The sequence below is a fragment of the Peromyscus leucopus genome, chromosome 18 (assembly GCF_004664715.2).
Source record: "Peromyscus leucopus breed LL Stock chromosome 18, UCI_PerLeu_2.1, whole genome shotgun sequence".
Taxonomy (NCBI): domain Eukaryota; kingdom Metazoa; phylum Chordata; class Mammalia; order Rodentia; family Cricetidae; genus Peromyscus; species Peromyscus leucopus.
In genome coordinates, this window is record NC_051078.1 from 41704850 (window position 1) to 41729253 (window position 24404).

The 24404-nt window shown below is 41.1% G+C and overlaps 1 protein-coding gene across 7 annotated transcripts in view; it reads right to left on the reverse strand.

Moving 5' to 3' along the window:
* Window positions 1-24404, reverse strand: part of Igf1 (insulin like growth factor 1) — a 72816-nt gene that overhangs the window by 6743 nt on the left and 41669 nt on the right. For 5 of the 7 annotated variants that reach the window (XM_037196859.1, XM_037196860.1, XM_037196862.1 and 2 more), the window contains 2 exons: window positions 11320-11501; window positions 9917-9968 (listed from right to left, as the gene is read on the reverse strand). In XM_037196859.1, the coding sequence (XP_037052754.1) occupies window positions 9917-9968; window positions 11320-11501 (234 nt within the window). The remainder of the gene's footprint in view (window positions 1-9916; window positions 9969-11319; window positions 11502-24404) is intronic. The other 2 variants (XM_028880293.2, XM_028880295.2) reach the window with 1 other exon arrangement.

Consider the following 24404-nt stretch of genomic DNA (forward strand, 5'->3'; position numbering starts at 1 on the left):
GAGCAGAGGTGTGCCCTGGTGGTTTTCTTGTGGGTCTGCCTCAGTGTCCCGTAGAGTGATGGTCTGAAACGCACCCACCACTGCTCTAAGTGGCATGCTTCCCAAGCACACGGGCTCAGCGGACCCATTTCAAACCAGCTCTGGGTCTGGCTTGCATTTGGCTCTCTTCCAGGGTGGGCGGGAGCTCACATGTGATTTCTTTGTTGCAGACAATGACAGCGACGAACAAAAGCACTCAGAGACTGGGCTGCATCTGTTGCTTCTCTCATTGTCTTAATTTAATTACACTGGCGACCCTTGACAATAGGCTGCAGGTGGAGGCCTGTTAGGAGCAGCCGTCCTTGGAGCTGGCACCCACCTTCAATGTACTTCTTGAAGGGTTATGAAACAGTTTCACAGGCAGCCAAGCAAAAACTTTTCACTTCAGCAGCTTGTCCAAGACAAACAAGCCAGCTGAAACTGTTTCTAGTGTGCAACTAGACAGATTTTTGAAAGGAAAACAGTAGTGAGTAAATATTATTTCCTATTGACACTAGAGAAGGTAAGATTATTAAAAAAAAAAAAATGCCTGTCTTCCAGCTTGCTGGGGTTGATGGAAGAAACTGACCCTTCTGAAGGAAGGGCTCACCAGCCTATTAGGGAATGAGCTGCGAAAGGGATTCATTTGTAATAGAGGCCATTTGCCTTCTTCCCTAGCTCTCAAACTTTCCCCTGGAAAGTTATCCATAGACCCTTTGAGGGCAAAGATCATCAAAGGTTAATAACAATAAACATCACAGTGATCTTGTGTGACACCTGCTGAGGCTTTACAGTTGCGTACATTCTCTCCCTGGCTCCTGGCATCCATTTTGGCAAGGTGACCTTATTTGTAGTCACTCCATTTCCAGACTGAGGCTAGCTAAGATTTAGTGACATGCTGAAGGCTGGGGAGGAACGGGCTGTCAGAATTAAGAATAGAAATAATAGTAGCCATCACTTGAGCATCTATAATGTGCTAAGGATTAGTTCAAACACATACATGTTTTCTCATTTAATTCTCACGGTCATCCTCAGGATGGGCACTGGCCTCTTGACCATTTGACCTTTAAGGAATCTGAAGCTTTGAAAGGGTAAACAAACAAACACACAAACTACCCCCCAACCCCGGCAAAAAAAGAAAAACAAACTTGCATATTTCTTAGAGTTAAGGTAGACTTCTGCTTTGAGTTTGCAGCAGTTCTTTGTGAATCTGAGGCCGACCTGTTAGCCTGCTACCTACCACACCAAGAGGTGGAACAGAACCTAGTGCCTCAGAGTCCATATCTCTTTCTAATAGCAGTAGCTTATAATGTCTTCAGCTGTCCACCTGGTTCATAGTCTCAGGGAGAAGACTCTAAGCTAAAAGGGTGGGTGTTTTTCCAGGCCACAGTGTCAGCTAGGCCACACTTGCATGGTTATTTATAGAGGTCTGGAAATGTAGTATTTTCAGTTAGCAAGGGCTAACTCCTTGGATATCATTACTTCTGATTTTCACCATGCCTGTTGGGGTGTGTGTGTGTGGATTTTTGCCTAAGGGGCAGAATATAAAAGAAAGATGATAGGCTCTTTAAACTTGAGGAAGGAAGTGTTGATATTCTCAATAGACCATGTTTCCTTCTTCCACTCACTGCGAACAAGTTAAGTATTGTATGGCATAGCCTAGGAAAGGCCTGGTCTCCTATAAAGAAGCACTGGGGAAATAATGCCCAACATGGAATATTAGCAGCTTCTTTAGAGCACAAAGTACTAACTCAGCATTGACCTTCTCCACAAAAGGGCAAATAGGAAAAAAAAAGAACAGTGGACGATTGAGAGGTGACCCAGACATCAACCCTTCACTTGTTGAAAAGGATGTGCTGTAATTCTTTTTTTCTAGTTGGCTTGGGGACACATGACATTGTGGAGGATGATTTAGATGTCTTGGTATCAGCTTTGACATCTTTTTACTTCAAGGAATCCCAAGTTCCAATTCTAAGACAGTGTCAGATCAGCCTTTCTTCTCTGGTAGCCAAGCTGAGTGAGATTTACTCTGTACATTAGGATGTGATTTTTAAAATGAAAGAACAGAGAACACAGTTCGAGAGACCTGGGCTCCTGTTGTGTGTGGCAGACTCTTTAAGACAGAGGCACATGTGTGGACATATGGGACACTGTGTCAGTTTGTCTAGCCTCTGGCTGTTTTTCGGAAACTATGTTCTTCTGCCTTTAATATGATGGGAATGGCTATTTCTTCCTCTCCCTCCCCATGCCTTTTTCCTTTGCACAGATTAGATTGTTCCAGGCTGACCCCTCACCTAAGCTGTGTCTGAGTGTAGTGGGGATACACACTTTTGGAACCCAGACATTTTTAGTGGCCACTTTGTCATAAAGACTCCCTGATGGCTGTTACACTATCCTTAACACCTGATATCAGCCTCAGACATTTCTGCCTGAGCTCCTTTCTCTCTCTTTCTCACTTGGGATCAGATAGCATTGCTATTTGATGGTTTGCGCAAGCTACCAAACCAAACTCTATTCTCTTTTCTTTCACATAGTTATATCTCCTAATAACATCTTGCTTATTTGTCTCCCTGAGGCCATAGGTTTTCATGCCTAGTTTTGGTCCCAGCTCCCTCACCTCACAAGACTTATGTGACCATGGACAGCCACTGACTTGTTCTTGCCTCAGTTTCCTCTTCTATAATGTGAAAGAATGGAGTAAAAGCACTGACTTCATTACATTGGTCGATTGACTGTGAAGCATAGGGAGATGGCTACTATTGTGTGCAAGAAGGCTTGCTGTCCAAGACACTTGGTTTAGATCCATTTTCTGAGCTTGACTCTTAGCAACATCATTCTAGACTGGCTTGTGTGATACCTCATTTGCACCTACTTTTGTTAGAACACTGACATGTTTTAGAGCAAATTCTGCACATGTTTGTTTCTCCTACTTAAAGGGAAGCTTTATTCCTTTACCTCTGTATTCTCCCTAAATGCAAACAGCGTGTTTAAGAAACAAAAGGCAATAGCAAATTTGTCTTCTTGTTTACATTGATTTAACTTTTCTGCAGAAGTGATGGGGTAGAGTTTAGGTCAACAGCAAGCATGGCACCGTCACTTCTTGTGTTCACAAAGCAAAATGTAACAGAGCTCTCTCTGGTCTCAAAACTTACACTGATGATTGTGGCCTAATCGATGTTAATTAAGAAATGGAAGAAGGAGTGAGGTGTCTGGCTAACATGTGAGAGTCCATCTTGGGTGTGTGTCCTGACTTGGCCAGATGTGAGAGCAAGACCTTGACAAGGCATTTAGCCTTTTTCGGTTAATTTTCTTATCTCTACAGTGGGGAAAATGATAGCATTTACCAGGAATGCTTATGATGATTAAGTGAAAGGATTCACCAAAGCCCTTGCCATAGGGTAAGTGTTGAATAAATACTGTCTATTATTATTATCATCCAGGTTTTAATAGTCACTACTACTGAAACCCTTTCTGTGCTAGAATGCTACCCCTTTTCTTCTGATTATAGGCAAAGTTAGCTACCTTCTGGTTTTGCAGAGTACCCTTGAATGCTGGGGAAGCATGCCCACAGCTCTTCTTCCTTTTCTCTTTTAATGAATGATGTCTCTCTAGAAATGCTCAGAAGTCAAGGAACTTGAATTCATCCTACCATTATTTCAAGATTAGTCTGATTTAAGAACTTTCTCCCTCTTCAAATAACCACCTGAAGTGATTTCCAGCCTATCTTCCTGTGATGTAAGAAACTGCTGGTTAACAGTTTAAAAGGATGGAGGGAAATAGAAGAAGAGAATACTGAAGGACTGTTTTCCTTAAGCAGCAGAAAGTACTTATTTATTTATATTGTCTGTAACAGTCTCGAAGGGTGTTGTAGAATCCTGCAGGTTCAAGGTCGTTTTGACGGATTTTATGGACAACTGGTTTGGCTATTTTCGTTTGTGATTAATGATGATGATGAAGATGATAATGGTGGTGGTGATAAATAAGGTGATAAATAAGCCTAATCCTACCATTGTTCCCTGAGGGAGTTGATTTTGGAATTGCTGAAAGGTTCAAATGTGACATTTCAAAAGTGCAATACCAGATTCTGGTGATTTTACTGACGTTTGCACCTCTCACCTGAAAATTCGTTCTGATGTTATTTTTCCTCTTACTTTCACAATGCCATTGTTCCAACTGGCTTATGACTTATACTAATGCTGAGCTAGTGTGTGTACTAATTTGTATCATGATGTCCTTGAGAGACCCGAGGCCCCAAAAAGTCTTCTGGTGTCAGTTCAATGTACCAGTGATGAGTTCACAGGGTTAGTAAGAAAGGGTGTTGCCCTCTTCCACTCAATTCTTTGAGTGTGTGACAAATCTGGGCAGAACATTCAAACTCTGTGTTCTGAATTTTCCTTTTCACTGAATTGAGAGAAATTTTGGAAGCTTGGAAGACTCTCCCGAACTTTTAGGATGAACAAAATAACACTATGACAGGTTGAAGTGATTTGCATCTGTTTGAGGTTGATGGGAGCCTTCAGCGTATAAAAGTAAACAAGGAGAATGCCAGCTAGTGCTTTTCCAAGGCAGAACAAGCTACAAGAACAGTTCATGCAAACAGTTTTAAAATTTTAAAATCATTTTGTGGTGCCAAAGCACCTCTACCTCTAGCCCTGTATTCTTTTGAAGAATATGAATATTATTCACAGAGACAAACCAAGCATTTAATAGTGACCCAGTCAACTAATACTGACGAAAGAACAATAATGATGCCATGCATTTGTTGCTACATTTACACTTTCATTTCTTCTGGTCTTGCAATGTTCCATAAACTTTTCAACATGCCTTGCCATGACATCAACATCACACGTTTCCAAGTGCACCATTGTCAAATGATTAGGAATCTTTCCCAACCCTCGGCCTTCCATACTCTTGCTCTTAATTATTGGAGATTTTCATCCTGCCATAATTGTTATCTACAGCTGTGAAAATAGCCCATCATATTTTCACAGATGGCAGGGCTGGTTGGCTTTTGATTACTTAACCTCTTAGTGCTGGCCAGACAGAAAGCCCCATGTGAACATTTCTAGACTTTACACAGAATTTTGTAAAAAAAACTTTTGGCATATGAATCTTTGCTTAGAAGTCAGGGCCATTGAGCCAGCTTAAGTTTGATTTAAAATTTCTTAGTTTTTCCCTCGGAACTTTGGAGCCATTTTAACAAGGGTAAGGATATTTGCTGTCATGCTTAGACTGTTGTAGAATAAGAATGGATAGTCCAGAGTGAGGAGAGGGTGTTGGAGACTTATGGGGAGGCTGGGGCTGGAGAGATGGCTTACAGGGTAAAGGCAATTGCTGCCGAGTCTAATAACCTGAGTTTGATCTCCAGGACTGTCGTGGTGGAAAGAGGGAACCCACTCTGTCAAGTTATTCTCCGATCACCATATACATACCGTGGCATACACCTCTCCTCAGAATAAGATTTTAAATCTTCTTAAAGGAAAGGGGAAGGAGATAGCAGAAGCCCGGGGCAGTTGTGGCCAACAATCCCAATCTCTGAGAGGAGCAGGAAAAGGGGAGGTGACTTCATTCTTGCCTATTTGGTGGCTCCTGAAGAACCCTCTCTAACCAGCACCAGGTGTCGTTTCTTACTTAGGTCAAAGCGACCAATAACTGGCCTTTCAGCCCTGAGGTAGCATTTCAGGAAAGAAATTCTATGGTGGGTATTCTAAAACTTTTAAAAAACGACTGGGCTTCATCCAAAGCTGTCAGTCTTTCCATTGCTTTCAAAAGCCCTCACATTAATTTCAGGCTATCAACTTCATTTTGGCTGAAAAGTCAACTTTGTGTTATCAATTACATATTTCAAAAAAAGTCTGATTCCCTTCTAGCACGCAAATCAAAAGACTAGCTTTTGTCTTCCCTTATAAATCCCAGTAGACCTGAACACTTGCAGGCTCTGCTGCCGTAGGAAGCCATGTTTCCCGCTGTCAGTTGGAGGGAAGTGGTCAGGAGATTCTCGAAGAGGGGTTACTCTTGGGGAGCTATTTCTTTGTCTCCTTTTGCAAATGCTTACATCTTACCAGCACAAATTTGAAGCTGTATGAAGTTGGGTTGTTTGTAAGAGACATTTGAAAGACCTGATGCTGGAGAAAGGTGCTGCTAGATCGTCAGTCCGAGAAACGGAAGTGTCCCGGAAGCCCTGCGAGCCCGGAAATAGCCCACACTGCGATTTATTTTGGCAGTTTTACTTAAAACTATTAAGATCTAGCATCCATGCTACAGTTAATTTCTCCCCAGGCACCATGGAATGAAAACACATATTATATTTGATTTTAACTGGTTGAGAAAAAAATGATGGTTTTTCTGAAAAGTCCATTGTATGACCCTGAAATAAATACTAACAGTTCTTCAGATGTGGCAGAGCTGGACTAACCATTTCATTTCTAATTCTTCAAAGAATCAAGTATTCTTCAAGCTGGGAGGAATCTTAGACCACTGAGTTCTCTTCTGTCATATGTTGGAGAATATGTACTCATTGGAACAGTTGTCAGACTTTGGCTCGACATGTTTGGCAGCATGTGATACTTCTACTCCAGGGAACTTTTCTATTGCTCTAATTTCCAAAAGTACAGTGATACTAGCGAGTATTTCAATAGTGCTTATTATGTGCAAGCACCATTTTGAGTACACACACACACACACACACTTATATGCATACACATGCACAATTATAGATATATCTATATATACTTTCAATAAGTTCTCACAACAGCTGTATGGGGTAGATTCAGTTGTTACCATATAGAGAGATAAGGAAACTGAGACATAGATGAGCTAGAAGGTTTGCCCATGAGTACACACGCGGCTAGTAGAAGAGATTTGACTTGCATTAAGGCATTCTAAAGGTGTTCTGTGTCCTTAATCTTGATACTATCCTGCTTCTCCGACTTGTAAGCTTTATGCCTCATTTAGACATTTACAGTCATAGATCCTCAATTAACTTGTCTCAGAATTGTGATTCCTTGTGTATTTTTAATTAGTTTTAAACACAATTATCAATTTGCTCCAACACAAACACTTGAAGCTGAAATATGGGGATTGTAAATAAGGATTACTACTTTGTTTACTTCAAGAATACTCTGGGATGGATGACAGTCACCGTGAAGTATTTAGCTAATCACAAACTGTCACATTAAGTTTTTGAGCACTTTTAATTCAAGCTAAAGAAGGACATTTCAAATATGTGAGATGTTAATAAACCTCCTTTGCCTTTCCTGCTTTATTCTGTGATTGCCTCACTATCCTCAATAGGAAAGGAGGAATCAATCTCAACAGTTCTCTTCACTTTTTGTGGTCTTCTTTTGCTATAGTGTGTCTGCCTATATCACTCATTTATCCATCTAAACATTCATCTGTCCATCCATCCATTCATCCATCCATCCATCCATCCATCCATCCATCCATCCATCCATCTATACATCCTTCCACCTACTCAGTATTGTATGTTGTGCATATTCCTCTAATTCCTTGAGTATTACTTACTACTAAAATGATATGAAAGGACAATGCTTGATTATGTTTTCCTAATTCCTATTACATAGCAATGGCATGTAGGCAGGCATGTTAAGGATTGCTTTTAAATGGATAAAACCCATTTCAAGAAGAAATGTATTCCAATACAGAGTCTATGGCTATGAGAACTTATTTTAACTAGAAAGTCCTATTGGTTTCAGTTTGACTAGAATGAAGTTTATAATTAGATACAACCACACAAACCTTTCCATAGGACACAAATACTGAATTGTTTTGCTGAACTGAGGTCTCTTGAAAAGCTGTCTGTGTCTGAAGGCTGCAGAGTTGATGTGGCATTAGTGTCAGCTTTTACCTGAGGCTGGTGCTAAAGTGTGCTTGCTGTCTTGACAGAATGTAGTCTCTCCTAATAATCTAGGATCAGTTTGCAATGATACCGGAAGTAGGTTAGCTTTCATTGGGGGTTTTGACACACATTTCTAACTGAACCTTTTAATCCTATTTTGAGCTCTGGACATCTCTATAATATTGAAGAAATCCAATATTTTCAGTGAGCCATGGTGAAAAGGTGATCCTGGAGTAGAAAAAAATATCAGGATCATAAAGGACTAGGCAAGAAAGGATGCTTTCTAACACCAGGACTTCTTGAAGTATGTTTCATAGATGAAATGTTTCACTGTGGCTTTCAGTCATTTTACCAGCCCAAAGGTCATCATGAGCGTGGCTGAATATTACCGTCTTCTACACCCTCTTTGAGTTGTGATTCACAATCTGAATAACTTGAGATTTTTGCTTTCTGCTCAATGAAGATCTTGCTGTACTGATTGAATCAAGGGAAGTAAGTGCAAAGGTCACTGGGACCCACTTTCTGCAAGTGGAATGATACCGTCTTCACATTCAGAAAATTCAGCATTCTTGCTTGTACTCACAACCTTTCTTCTGGCAGAAAAATACCAAATTAGGGGAGACTTCCAATGTCCCTTTCTTTTGTACTTCATTCACTCTGATGAAGTGTTATTGTCTGCCCAGAAGAAGCTTAGAAATCAAGTGCATTTCTACCCATGTCCAGATCTCCTGGTCTTTAAAACAAAGAGAATCAAATGGCTTCCAAGGCCTTTACCAGTGCTAACAGCACGATCTAGGGGATTTTCTAATGAAGAAAAAGCTTATAGGATTTGAGATTTCAACATCTAGCTGTGTGTGTGTGTGTGTGTGTGTGTGTGTGTGTGTGTGTGTGTGTGTAGAAAGAGTGAGGTAGCAAGGGAGAAAATGGATAGATGGATAATTAAAAATGTTTTGTTCTCCCTAGGAGATACAGTCAAATGACATAGTTTGATATCAGAAATGTTCATTATGGGCTAACTGCTATCCTCTACCCCCAAATTCATGTGTAAGGTCTCAATTCCAAGTACCTCAAAAACAGACTACACTTAGATATATAGTCTTGATTGAGGTCATCATATTTAAATGAGGTCATTAGGGTGAGCCCCAATCGAGTCTCACTGATCTCCCAATGAAAACTAAATTTTGGACACTGAGATATGTAAGGAGGGAAGATTGTGGAGACACAGGAGGAAGGTCTCCAAGGAACTACACCTTGAATGTGGACTCCTAGAGCTGTGAGAGACAAAGCGTCTGTGGGTTAAACCACTTACTCTGTAGTCTGTGGTACTTTGCTATGGCAGCCATAGCAAACTCATACAATTTTTATGTCTGATACCAAAGTACAAAATAAAAGTTCAGAGACCTTTTAGAGGTTACCTCAGAGTCTTTTATGTAAATACTGGATGCTCTTTGGCCTACACCCTGGGCTTGACTAAGAAGCAGAGCTACCAATGAAATTCAGGGAAGAAATCTGGGAACTTCCATGACACAATACATGTTGCTGCGAATTTAGGGTTAATCTTTAACTCTGAACATATATTTACACGGGCAATTCTTTTCTAATAGATTTGTACAAAATTTGGAATGCATGCTACCGATGCGATCTTTATTTGCATACTTTCTATTCTGATTTATTTTTTTGAAGAAGGGGAAGGGTGTATCTTGTTGGCATGTTTCTTAATTCATTTGTTCTTGATGGTCCCTTGTCACTTGGTACTTTCTGAGGTGTTATGTTCTCCTTTTCCATTCTTTCCATGTATAATCGCCACATCCCACAGTAGGTTCTTCCGCCTTCCACCGCAGACGTTATCTAGCTCAGCTGGGCCTACTTTTCTTCATTGCCCCTCAGTTCCTCTCTCATCCTCGCCTTTACCACGTCCCTGTCGGCCTCTGTGCTCACACTTCCTAGCTCCACGCTCCCTTCTCTGCTCTTCCTTCTCTCCCCTGATTGGCTGGGTCGCTTCTGTTCCCTCCTTCCCTCCAGGGTGTGTCTTTGGCTCACCTTTCCTTCTCCTTTGGGGCTTCATTTTCTTGTTTGTAGATAGGGCCTGGGACTGCAAACATCACAAAAACAATTGCATTGAGAATAGATGGTTCCTGTGCTGAAGACAGTCTTTGAAACTGCCCAGAATGCCTGGGCTCCATAGGAAAAAGGAGCCAGCTTTGGTGCTGGAAAGGGGTCTCTAACCCAGGCACCAGAGCTGACATTCCAGAGCTTTGGACCTTGTCTCTCATACCCACGTCCTCTTCAACTAGAAAGAATGAACATTCCTTTGCCCTTCATTCACACACTGGAATTCCTTCTGACTCTTGTGCCTACTGTGTTCTGTATATACCAACCAAGTCCCTTGCATCCCCTGAGGTGACTCACTGGGGTGATGTCTCCCCTAAGACATCAGGGTCCTCCTTCAGCCTCAGCTGGGGCTTAGGACCAGGAAACAGCAAAGGTGTCATTGTGAAATTTTGGGTCTCTTATCTTATGCTTTCCACACATGCTAGTTTTGTTTCAATGATAGTATCTACACGTTCACCATTTTTCTTCAGCAAAACTCCTCAGAACACCCAAGAGAGGGATGTTCCTTCCTTCCTTTCTCCTTTTCTTCTTTTATCTTCTCTTTATTTCTATGTAAGGACCATGATTTTACTTAGGCTCTGAAGTGTTCATTCACTCATTCATTCATTAACAAGTGTATCAAGTGGCCAACATTCAACTATGTTTTATCTGTTTCTGGTCACACAGATGGTGTTCTTGAGGTTGCTTTACAACAATTGCTTGGACAAAGGATGCCTTGTGTTTTGATCATTAGAAACATCTAAGCATTCCTACAGCCAAACAGAGTATGCCCATTTTTAGTGTTTTTCCTTTAATTTATAATTGCCACTGTGAATTTCAAATAGGTCCTAATATGGAGTCGTTCTGTATTTGGACCATTGTGGAACTCCAGGATGTACAAATTTTGTTACTAGATATAATTATGGCAAATGTTAATCCTGTCTAATAGTTACTTGGTGTGGGCATTCCACTTGGACATGGAGTACATCTTAGAGAATATTTACTGAATTCTGACAACTTTCTGCAGTACATACTATCATCACAATTTCACTGATAACGGGGACTTGATATGCTGTTTGCCAAAGATGCCTTATTGGGCAACTTGAGTCTTGACAGCGTTAGTCCTTGCTTTCCACCGTCTTCTAAGTGTCAGGCTGTCCAGGGCAGTGAAAAAGATAATTCTGAGTAGAGAGTGATTCAAAGGATGGAGCTGTAAGCCATCCATCCCATTGGCAGGATTGGAGCCTTTTGACCTGACATCTAGGAGACACAGGGCAGAATTTCCATTCCCCTCCCTGCCCCTGTATGAAAGAGCACTCAAGAATGACTCCATTCCATCCACACGTGCTTACCTTCTGAGTCTTGGGCACGTCAGTGTGGCGCTGGGCACGGATAGAGCGGGCTGTTTTCGTAGCCTTGAGTGGGGCACAGTACATCTCCAGCCTTCTCAGATCACAGCTCCGGAAGCAGCACTCATCCACAATGCCTGTCTGAGGTGCCCTCCGAATGCTGGAGCCATAGCCTGTGGGCTTGTCTGCACAGATCAGAGCAGCTTGGAGTTAGACAACTTTGCCCTGATGCCTCTCTTCTCCCTACATCAAGTCTCTATACTTCTCCAACATGTTACCCTTTTCTTGAAGTACCTCCAATAATGTCTGAGCTAATATGTTCCTTTAGATTCCAGTATGTCCCCTGGGGTTATAACACACTCATGTGCAAGAATTCATTCACCATACACTTTTATTTATATTGTTCTGCCCATGTTTTAAACAACCCATGTTCAAGGATCCTGTTCATGTCCATTCCTATCACTCTTCTTTCTATTGTCTTAGTTGAGAGACCTTTGAGAGTGCTAGTCAAAACAGAATTTATGGATCATGTTTCTTAAAATTTTGTAAACATACCGTTTTGTTGTTAAATTGACAAGGTAATTGTATATATTGCAAGGGTACAGTATGATGCTTTGGAACACATATATACTATACAATGATCAACTGAAGTTATTTAGATTCCATTATCTCAAACACTTGGGCAAGAATACCAATTAATACGTGATGCTGGAAAAACTGAGTCTTTTTAATGACTTTAATAAATGTGTCCAGTTTTTGTACACAGGGCAGCTCAATTGTTCTTTTCTTGACCGTTTCTATTGTAAAATCAAATTGCATAGAGGCAAAGTTTGAAATCTAGAAATATATACCTGTTTTATTTTGGGGAAATCTGAGACTTAGAGTTTGAAGGAGTTGCCTAAGGTCATTCATGCAGTAATCGGTGGAGTCAGGATTTAAACTCTTGACCTACTTGTCGTTAAGCCCACAAGCTTCATGGAGCCCAGAAGACACTGTTGTGTAACTCCAGAAAAGTCACTTGAGCTCTGTAGGTCTCAATCTATTGTACAATGGGCAATAACATCTTTCTTGTCAGAACTGAGGATATGATGAAACAATGTATTAAATAAAATAATATACTGCACCTGGTACAGAAGAGATCTCAACTACTTATTAGCTTGTGTGCTTGGAGTATCTTTTCCAGTGTCTTAAAGGGGTTTGCACAATCACTCCAGAAAGCATGGAACAGCCATTTCTGTTTCCTTACAGTAAACTGTTGGACTGGGATGGAAGGAACTAAATGCCAGGGAGAACACTGATATCAAACCTCCCTTGATATTTGCAAATCAATTGGATCTCTTTACTTGGCTAGGTTTTGGTTTGATTTGATCATGTTTTTGACCACACTTTTCCTGGCTTTCAGAATTAAAAGAAAAGATAAAACAAGCTTACATAGAACTTACCATGCACCCAAATGATCAATTTTTTGTTACCATACAAGGTTTATGAAATCAAATGTTGTCTATATAGTAGTGTATCAAGCATACATAACATGAAGCTGTGTTGTCTTAGATTGGGTTATACAATTTTGATCTGTTCTCATCTCCCTTACATCCTTTGGGAGGTAGACTACTTATGATCTCTCCTTTGATATCTAGGCTTCATGAAAGAAATTTATGAACCACTGACCTATAAGAATCCAATTAACAACCTGATATATACTTAATCTTAATTCCTGACCCAAGAAGGCATGGCATTAAAGTCTTATAGTCACATAAATAATGACACAATAATACTGGGGTTCTGAAAGTCAAAGTTTTCAACGGCATTTTCAGCTTCCTCACTGGGGGAGAGTGAGGTCCGTGGCAATAGCTCACTATCACACTAGTTTGGCTGCCTTGCTGCTGAGAAGGCCAACTGTTTATGGCATCCTCTAAGAACCCAAATGTTTTCCTGATGCTTGGCACAGGAACCTCGTTGCTGCTTCCTCATAAGGAAGGTTTATTCTCAGGGCAGCTGGCAGTAGTCACTTCACGAGAGTTCCTTTGCGCTCTCTCTGGGAAGGGTCTGCTCTCTCTCACAGCAGACCCTATGGGCTGCTTGTGGTTGTGGGCTTGGGGAGGGACCAGGCGGCTGACCCCAATGGAGCCTCAGCAATGCTTTTACTTGTTTTTGGGTGGAAGACTAAGAGGGAAGTGAACTCAGGGCTTTTGCTTGCCAGCCAGGCCCTGGCAAAGTTGAAATTCAGCTGATCCCCTGGGCAATGTAAACAATGTTTTCTGTTTTCTTGTTTTTTATAATCTTTTCCTGAGACTATAAATTAGAGGAAAGACACAGATTGATGTACATGGCTCTTGTAACCCACAAAGGACTTCTATATAGTTTTGTAACTGGCTAGCCAGTTAAGACTAGGGCATAATGTGGATTCTCTTTGCAGGTAGGGAAAGGAGAGAGGAACCTGTCTCTTTGCTATACCTATCACAATAGTAACCTTCAGGATGATTGTCCTTTGTTTATAACACATTTTCTTAAAGGGCATGCATAAAGAGTTACTTGTTGATTATGGAACAGTTATTTGATATTTAGGAGTGGAGTTTTAGGAGTCCTTCTAGAAACTTCCAAACCCAGCTAGATCAAATACAAATGTTTTCACAACTCAAGCTTATGGATTGAAAATAGAGAGGGATAGATTGTGGATTCTAGGACCTATTTAAGATTTCTATTCCAAGCGCTTCTCAATCTTAATTCTGTGATCAATACTTGCTCCAAGAAGAGGATGCCAGTCATTACCTTTGGATAGAAGAAAGCATTTCCATACATTACATGACCCTTCTTGGTGACTCTCAAGAGCCATGAGTCTACCACAGGTCTATTTCATCTTCTGAAATAATAACCATCACCACAGCAAAGAATAGCACACCACCATAGCAACTAGCTTGTTGTATGTCTCAGAAGAGCTTAGAGTTTGATGTAGTTTGTTCTAAAGGTAGCTGTGCTTTCCAGTCCACAGACTGATGGATTTTGAAGCAGAGTGCTTGAGGATTTTTATGTAATGTTTTCCATTAAGGAACTTGATTTTATCTTATATCTGTATCTTCTTTGTGAATGCTATTGGAGTAGTGGTATACATGTGTGGATTTTCCCATGAACCAGTGAGTTCAAGCTACCAATTTTAGAGGGATGCTTTTCTTTGTCAATTCATAATGACTACAATGGACCCATTGTATTGTATTCAGAATTTATGAATGTAACAAATGTTTACCTGCTGCTTTTTAAAGCTTAATTAATCCTTTGAAGTGTCCTATAGGCTTGATTTCAACAATCATCATCTTTCAGCAATTGAGGGACCACAGTTGTGGGTCAAAGTTTCAGGTTTTACCTTCAACTATCTCATGTAAGTCTTTTTTGGAATAAAAGTATTTACTGTTATGATCTAAAACAGAAGCCTGGTGCAATACAATTTGTCATATAGGCAATCAAGCAAATCTCCCCAGCACCTATTGATATAAGTATGTATCTTAAACACAGCTAAATTACAGCAAATTTCAATCACTTTTTTTTTAATGAGATAGAACTGGTTGCTACATCATTGCCTTTAAAAACTACTTATTACATATGTTTATTCTGATTGGCAGAATCAGAATTATCAGGGAAACAGAAAACAAAATTGGCTTAACATAAAAGATTTAAAACAATTTGAATAAAAATGTTAAAGAAAACAGACTTTCTTGAAATGTAATGAACTCCTCGCTATAGGAAGCAGCTAAGTAAAGGCTATACAAATACCTGTCACTGACCTTAGGAGCAGAATCCTATATTGGAAAGTGGATGACTAATGTGGTCCTTTCTATTCCAGAGAGTTTATAGAAAATCTTGGCTAGTCAGCATAGTTGGGAAACACATTGACTTCAAGGAAGAGTTTCAAGCATTTTCAAACTTAGAAAGTGAACATTTATCATTTGTCTTCTCCAGAATGCTCAAAACACTTCTCCTTGTTTCTACCCAATGCAGTGGTAAAGGACAGGTGACAAGGCCATTATCTTTCACAACGAGATGTGATCCAAGGGTTCTCTTACTGTCTACACATTTAACCATTAGACTGTAACATTCTGCAGATGTTTTGCTGATGAAGTCTTAACATTGAAAATTTATACTAATAAATTTATTTTGTCAATATCTTGGTTTGGGATCATCTAGAATACAGCTCCAAGACAGCTTAACAGACAAACTGGCCACTTAGACTTTGAGTAGGCATAAGGTTTAGGCATAACACACTGCTGTATTTTAAACATAGGCCAACACATAGACTTCCAATAGTTAAAGATCTGACTTCTATAATAGCAGTACTTTCCTTTAAATAATGCATGGTCACTGGAGTAATTCAATAATCTTCAGGGCCAAGTTGCTAGTTACAGGGGTTTGGGGCAGAACTGTAGTATCATCAAAACTACACTAATTAGCTGAGTATCACATTTTGTCACAGATGCAAGCAACTCACTCATCTCTGTCTCTGAGGAGAAGCATGCACTTCAGAGATTTAACTGGGGTCTTTGTTTCTAGAACAAAGAGTCCTGCCCATCCATCACGAGTAAAGCTACCTCTACCCATCTTCACGAATTTGTGTTTCTCATCACTTTCTGAAAATGTACTTGAAGCACTGTACTTAACTTTGATTCTCTGTGAAATTTCCCCTTTTCTGGCTGTAAAAGCTCTTTAAACTCTCCATTGGAAAGAATGAAACATTGATTTTATGAATCAATATTTTAATAATGACAAAGGCAAGCATTTTCAAAACAGGAATGTACCTAGTTTTGAAGACATATGCTTATTCTTTTCTGGGTTACAAAGAATACAACAATTCTTTAAAACAATTGCTAATAGGAGGAGGAGGTACCAAAGTAGATTCTTTTTAAAATTAAATTAATTTTTAAAAATTGATAACAGGATGAAGGGGCAAGAAAATTAAAGATGGGGTTTGGAGGCTATTTCTAGAAAATTCTCAGTCACACACCTGATAGAAAACATAGATGGAATTATTAGATAATAAACAATTGGCCCTTAACTTTTATTAGCTGAAGATTGATTATGCAACCAAATATCACAGAATCTGTAGGAATCAGAACACTGGTTTTCTTATATAAGTTGATTTTTTTTTGTCAACCTCTAGATTCACTGACAATTCAGAATAAGTCTGAATGATTGGATTCTTAAGTCAGTACTGGTCTGTGGGCAAACTTATCTAATAAAAATTAATTCAGTTGACTTCAATCTGCACTGGATATTAGTAGGAAAGTTCTGAAAATTGTATAAGAAGTAATCTTGCAGCTGCCCAATAAATTCTTTTTGTTGTCCTGAGAATAGAACACAAGGTCCTATGCTGGCTGAGCACACATTGTACCAATGAACTAAACCCCTGGCCTCATGTTTTAGCATTTTAACATCCTTTCTTCCTTACTCCCTTGCTCCTTCCCCCTCTTTCTCCTTTCCACCATCCTTCTCTTCCTCCCTCCCTTTCTTCCTTCCTTCTTTCCTTTTTTCTTTCCATCCTTCCTTCGTTTCCTTGGGGACAGGGTTTTGCTACATAGCTCAGACTGGCCTTAACCTTGAACTCATGAGCTCCAGTCTCCTGAGTGCTGGGATTGTCGGTTTATGCTACAACTCCTGGCAACATTTTAATTTTCATTTGCCGAGATGGAAGTTACTTCCCAATATTTCCTACTTCTGATAGCTTTCTATGGAAAACTGACGTGCTTCATGAATCCTAATATAAAACATCGTTAGCTGGGTGGTGATGGCATATGCATTTAATCCCAGAACTCAGGAGGCAGAAGCAGGTGGATGGATTTCTGAGTTTGAGGACAGCCTGCTCTACAAAGTGAGTCCCAAGACATCCAGGTCTACTCAGAGAAACCCTGTCTCAAACAAACAAACAAACAAACATACAAACATTGTATGGTTGATATTTCCTGAATCCATAAGACTTACAGTAAACTTTCAAAACCTTATAGAAGTCATATTTAATTGAAATAAATTAATAAGGTGTGTGTGGACTATGTGCTTAGTAAAGATGGAGAAAGGCAACTTATTGTTGCTCCCGTCATTTGCTATTCATGATCACACAGGTTTGCACTTATAGACTCACACATATCAGAGAATAAAGCGAATCCTCATCAATATTAAAGGTTTTCAAATTAGGATTATTTGCATAAGTTTTAAAACCTATATTTAGAAATAATGCCTGACTGATCCTTTTCTGAATACCGGTGTTCAGGGCTGCATTTCTGTGAAAGGATCTTTCCCAAGCTTGACCTTTGGCATCTGTAAAAGTGGACACTGAGAAAATGTTCTCTTTTCTACGAACAATGTGTCAGAAACAGTCTGGACAACCTATCAAGTTCAGGCATCGATTTCACTTCTGGTCTGTGTTAATGTTTAATTGGCAGTGTTTGCCAGTTCCACTCCTCAGTTTGGATGAAGTCATCTTTTCTAGGAATCGTGACCCTATGTGACCCACCCCACCCCCACCACTCAGCAGCCCTGTCTCGGCTACTAAATCGCTATAATGCCAAGGATCAAAGTCTCCTTGTTTCCCAATCATGTCAATGTTTATGTATCTCTGGGTCTCAAAGGAATGACACAGAGCGTCAGGAGGCTGCTCCTGTCTTGAGTCCCTGTTCTTTTGGAAGCCCCAATTCAAGGGCAGGTATGGAAAGCAGACTGTTGGAGTCCCCTTTGTTTCCAAGGTCAGGGAGTCAAAGCGCAAGGCTTAGGGGCAGGAACAGCTGAGATCCAAAGCAGAAACATTGTTGCTTTAAGACTCTTTAGAGAAATGGCCTGACAGAATGGGAAGCAACATGATGTATTACTTTAGCCTGATACAATGCCCTGGAGGGTGAGCATCTTGCCAGGACAGCAGAATTTACTAGCTTGGGGCTTATTCCAAGGCTTGAAGGAGATAGACACAGCCAACAAAATTCTACTTTGGCAAGAGAAATGCTTCACTGCACAGAAACTGTTGTCCTAAGGGGACGGTTTGGTTTATCAGTGTCTAAGGTGAAAGGTAATCAGATGCCAAGAGGTCATTTTTATGTTGAAATTATTTCAGTGGGGCTTTCTATGTAAGTTAGCTATCATTAACTAGTTAGGCAATTTCTTCCACTTACAGAAAATCACAGAATCTCAGTGAGATCTGCCAGTAATACCTGTCCCAACGATGACAGAGGCAGTAGACCGAGTGCTTAAAGCCCAAAGGACTGAGTCTGATGGTTTAGATTCTGCCACGTATTCAACTGCATGAGTCTTCTTCTATGAGTCTTCTTCTTCTTCTTCTTCTTCTTCTTCTTCTTCTTCTTCTCCTCCTCCTCCTCCTCCTCCTCCTCCTCCTCCTCCTCCTCTTCCTCCTCCTCCTTCTTCTAAGTATTTTGAGACAAGGTTTCTCTGTGTAGCTTTGTGCCTTTCCTGGAACTCACTCTGTAGCCTAGCCTGGCCTTGAACTCACAGAGATCCAACTGCCTCTGCCTACTGTGTGCTGGTATTAATGGCACGAGCCACCACTGCCAGGCTTGAACCCAATCTTCTAAGATTCAGATCTTCATAAGTAGATTTGCCATACCAAAAAATATCTTAGAAGTGCTGTGAGGATTAAGTAGCTCTTTGTCTAATGTCTGGCATGCAGTGAACTACGTAAATATTGGCTGTCTGTATGATTCGGTTTTGCTGATTAACACAGCAACTTGGGCAAGAATTGTCTTCCTCACTGTTTAAAATGCATTCTCCCTTACCCAAAAGAAAGTTCATTCAAAACAGATTTTCTTGATAGACAAGGGCTGTCTGCATTAAGGTGAATGAGTAACTGTTCCCTTGGAAGCATATGTAAACTTTATGTGTGTAAACCACCCTGACTAGTCCTGAGTTGACGGCAAGGATGGATCCTCCAATCAGGTCTAATAACATAATGTCACATATGGTTACCTTTGCCTATTGCTACCTTGGTTTTCTTTCAAATAACCTACTGGTTAAAACCGTTGCTTTTCAGTATCCAACTTACTTCAAAATGGTTTGAAGGCATGAGGTGAGTGTGGGTGGAACACACAACCCGAGAGGTGTCCTTCTCTTGTCTTGTTCACCTCCCTCCTCCCTTTACCTTGCTTTTCCTGGTCTGATGGTGTTATTTCCCCTCACTAATGACTATCAGGCTGAATGCTCAGGCCATGCTGAGTTCATGGTAGGCTAGGAATTAGATACTCGTTCCCCCTTGGATAATTGAAAACGAGGGCTTCCTCCTTGCCAGGTCTGCTTTGGGAATGAATAGTCATCAAGTATCCAGTATTACCAGACCACTAATCACTACTCCATCTTGGACTTGTGCCTGGATGCGGTAGAAACTATAAGAGAAGGGATAACAAGGGTACCGAGGATTGCCTGTGTGAGCTTCAGTGTCCTCCCCCTCCCGCCGCCACTCCCCTGCCTTTCTCTCTCTGAAAGATTGAGACAAAAATTGGCATAGAGTCTGGCTCTAATCTGGAGATAGTAGCCTGGCTGTTGATATTATCTCTAATGCATACACTGTTAATCCTACTATACTTTCAGCTGCGATAGCGGCCTTGTAGTCAAAACACAAGGCACTCATGACTAGAGGGCAATGCCTTTCTCTCTGGTGCCACAGAGAGATGAATCAGCCAAGGGGGTATGAAAGCACACCCTCCTTATTTTTAGTTTTACTCTAGAGTCTATCATCTCTCTTTGCTTTGCAACTTGGCACCTGCCCTGGGATCTCAGGGGCGCTGCTCCCTGTCAGTCTCCTTTCCTGAGGCTTCTGGCTTTTTTTTTTTTTTTGCACTTGGGGCACATCTGGACCTTTTCCCGGGGGTGGGTGTGACAGGGTCAGCATGGCAGGTAAAGGGGTGATAACTGCCAGGGAAGTCTGGCATGTCTGCATGGAGAACCTTGAGAGGTGGAGGCTCTGACAAGAGGGCCCTGCACCAGAAGAGCAAACTGTTGGAAGACGGCCTCCACAGCAGCAGCAGAAACAGCTCTTGGCACCATGGCAGAGGAAAAGGCAGCCAGAGTCAATGACAGATTGAAACACACAGAGAGAGGAAAGGAGGAGGGTGGGCAGGAGGAGACAGTTTGGGTGGTAAGTGGCATAAATAACTGCCTGATGTGTACTCAGATGCTGGTTGGGTTGGGCATGACAGTCCTTTCCTGCTATGTCTTCAGACTGAAACATCCCAGGGAGTGTTTCCATAGCACCCGGTGCTGAGCTATACGCAGACAGGGAGAGAAAGATGGCGGTGTGGTATATTGAGCGCAATGCTGGATCTCAGCCTTAGAGACTTCTCCTGGACTCACACGCTACCCAGACTCTCAGAGATTCATTCCCATGACCAAACTGAACTCTGGATAACATCAGGCACCCTCGCTGAAGACATGACTCTCAATAGTGCCAAGCTGGCCGTGCTTCCCGCGTTTGGAATAAATAATGTTTACATCTGGCACATGAATGCTGTTCTGGAATAAGAGGGCAAAGTAGCAAAGCAGAAGATCTAATGAGAGAATCAGAAGTTTCTTCTCTGTCTTATTAATTTCAGATACAAGCAAGTTTCATCAGCTCAATTTAAGGACAGTTAGGGTCAGTCAAAAAATGAAGGAATATATCAAGTTCTGATCTTGATTAACAGATAAAGACAGGAAAGTCTGTGGGGATTGTGGAGGCCCTTCAAGGTAGGGTTCAAGTGTATGTTGGGAGGAGAATAGGAAAGAACCCTCCAGAAACTCATTTTTTTGGGGAGGTATTAAAGCAATAGGAAGATACAAGCTACATATTGTTAACCAAGGTGTTAATAAAGAAGAATACCTCTCATTTAATTGGGAATTTGCAAAAAAAAAAGTGTTTTTATAAAAATTTCTTCAACTTTTAAAAGCTTTTTTAAAAATTTTATGTGTATAAATGTTTTCCCTGCATGTATTTTTAAAGTACCACAATCATGCCTTGTGCCTATGGAAGTCAGAGGAGGGTGTTGGAACATGTGGAACTGAAGTTAAAGACAGCTGTGAGCCACCAGGTGGGTGCTGGGAATTGAATCCCGGTCCTTTACAGAACATTGAGTACTTTTAACTGCTGAGCCATCTCTCTAGGCCTGTATAATTCCCTTTTAAATGGGCCTTTTACTGTTACCTTCACAAGAAGTGGCTCTTTACCATGGGCAGGAGAGTTGTTAATATTGTTGATCAGAATGTTTAACTTCCTGGTAATCAGTGGGGGTTTTATCTCCCCAGTTTCCATAGTGTCTGTCAATGGCGTATGGACCTCCTGTGTGACAGACCCTTCCTTCCTTTCAGGTGGGCACATGTAGTTTCCTCAGAAAAGACTAGTTACAGGTCATGGTAATCCACCTTAGGTAATGTGAACCGGCTTCTAGGCAGGCCACCGTGAACATCATTGCTATCCAACATGTTCCCAGGGGACAGCATCAGGTAAGAGGTAGTAAACATGGTTTTTCAAGTGCTCCCTCACTTTCTCTCCCTCTTCCTCCTGCTCTCTCATTCTTTTACTCTCTCTCTCTGTCTCTCTCTGTCAAACCAACTTGTTTTAAGGTTACTAATATTTAAAGATACAAGGAGTTCTTAAACAAGTCAGAATATATTATTTGTCAAAGCATCAAGCGAGCATACAGATTGAAGCCAGATGGTTCATTTTTAATATAGTAGATATTATACTATAAATACATATAATAAGTAATTATATTATTTCGGGACATTTCAGATAAAGGTGGACTCATTGGACCATTATTGCTTTTCTCTGTGGATTTTTGCTGCCACCATTGCCGCCCCTTTTTCCTAGTATTTGATTTCCTAAATATAATCAAAAGGCCTCTGTGTTTTCTTCAAATTCCTTCATGTTAGCTTTTTTTTTTTTTTTTAATGTCTTTGGGCATCGCAACAAAATCAGAGTCAACTAAAGTGGTTTCTCTGAAAGCTTTTGGCAATCATGGAGCCTGTGAGCTTTGATCCTTTATATTCCCAACCTAGCCCCACCCAAACGAGGTGAGCTATGAGTAAGTGAGGGGGGGGGGAAGGGAAGAGGAGAGAAAGGAGGAATAGAGAAAAAGAGGGAGAGTGAGGGTCAAGTAATAGCTTGACTCCAAGTTGGAAGATGTTCTCATCTTTATTTCATCTGGGACTAATATCATGCCTACATTCCAAAACTCATTAAATGCTTTTTAGCAAATATAATTATCTACCAGGAAAAAAAATCTGACTCTTCTGATTATTTCACTAAATTCAGCATAGAAAAACCACTTTGGGGTATGCTGTTGGATAAAGTAATCTCATTTTTATTTGTACTTTTTGTTACAAGCCTAAACACAGAATGGCCACAGTGCTCTGCCCTGGGACTTGGTCTGAGGCAATGGCCTTTTGGCCTTCTGCGAATTTCCTTTCTGAGAACTGGAGACCGTTGCCTCAGAAGTCATTTTCCAGTTCTTCGCAGAACTTATTCACAGTTGCCGAATGAGTTGGCTTGGTGTAGAGAGAAAATGTGAGCCCTACTGTGACACACAGCTGGAAGGTGGCTGGTGCCCGGGGACACTGGGCCAGCATGGCTGTCTGGGGGCCATTGTATTTCCTCTGACTGCCTCCATCTGCTCACTTTAGCTCAGATCTAGGTTTAGGAAAGCTCCGTTTAGGGCACTCATGGAATAAAATCTGTCCCTACTTTAGCAGGAAATGGGGCTCTAACTGTCTCTTGTGATCTATAGTCTCTCAGAAGGGCAGCTCTCATTCCATTTTTCAGCCGGCCTTCCAGGACCTTCTTTGTCCTAATCCCACACAAAGCTTCTCATCTTTGGAAGAAAGGACAGTTTAAAGTCCATGGACCTATTGATGGGTGTGGTCTCCACAGTCTCCACCATGACAAATACATGTACATTCACGAAAGAACTCCATCTGTAAACTTCTAGAAATAACTCACAAGGGCTCCTAGCCATTTCCACACAATAAGAGAGAGAGGAGGGCAATGAAGCTTCTGGCTTTGTGTAGTAGGAGTTCTGATAAGAACCGACAGAGAGCACCTCAAGGCTCTTTTCGCTGTGTTGGTTATCTTGTTGTGGCTGTGATAAAATACCTGAAATAAGCAACTTGTAGGAGGAAGGATTTTTTTTTTTTTTTTGACTCATGGTTTTAGTCTGTGATTAGCTGGTTCCATTGCTTTTAGGATGCTTTTGTGTCAAGGCAGAAAACATCATGCTAGAAAGGCATGGTGGAGATATGTTTTCACCTCATGAAGGGATGGAGAATGGGAATGGGAGGGGAAGGGAGAAGAGTATGTGTGTGTGTCAGGGAGGGAAACATGGTGACATGGGTAGATAAGATATGCCCTTCAAATGTATGTTTCAGTGACCTCCTTCCTCAAACCAAGACCTACTTCTTGATAGTCCATTTAGGTACCATCAGCAGCGTCATCCATTCATGAAGTTATTGCCTTTATGCTCCAACCACCTGTCACTAGTACTGCAAGCTGGGAAGCCAGGCCTTCAGCATGTGAAGCTGTGTCAGTTCACATTCAAATCAAACTCATCTGGACTGTAAGCTTCTGTCACTGAAGAAGTATTTGAAAGAAAAGGATAATAGGAAAAGGACAGAATAGGAACACTTGCATCTACTTCTAAAGGTTCACCCATTCATTTTGCTCCTAATCGAACTCCTCTCATCTTTCCTGCTTCTGGATCAAGAAAACACTCAGACAAAGGTCAACTGAGAAGTCCCAGGCTCTTCATTTCTTCTCAAGTAGACTTGCTCTACTGAGACTTCCCTTTGGCAGACATTTCTTGCAGTGGGACCATAAACTGTCATAAATTCCTCACATTCTTCAGAACATCTGTGCCTTCTTTGGCCAAACCTTTTCCTTGGTACTCAACAGGCCACAAATCACCCTTTGCTGCTCTTTCCAGGCTGTGGATGTCCTAACACTCTTCTTTCAAACCACATTCTTCTCTCGTCCTTGGCTGTGGCTCTTGGCATATGAGTCTTCTCATATCCCCCATCTGGGTTAGGCATCTGAGGCATCCCCATGAGTGTTGCCCCAGGCTGTCTACCTGACTTGAAATGCT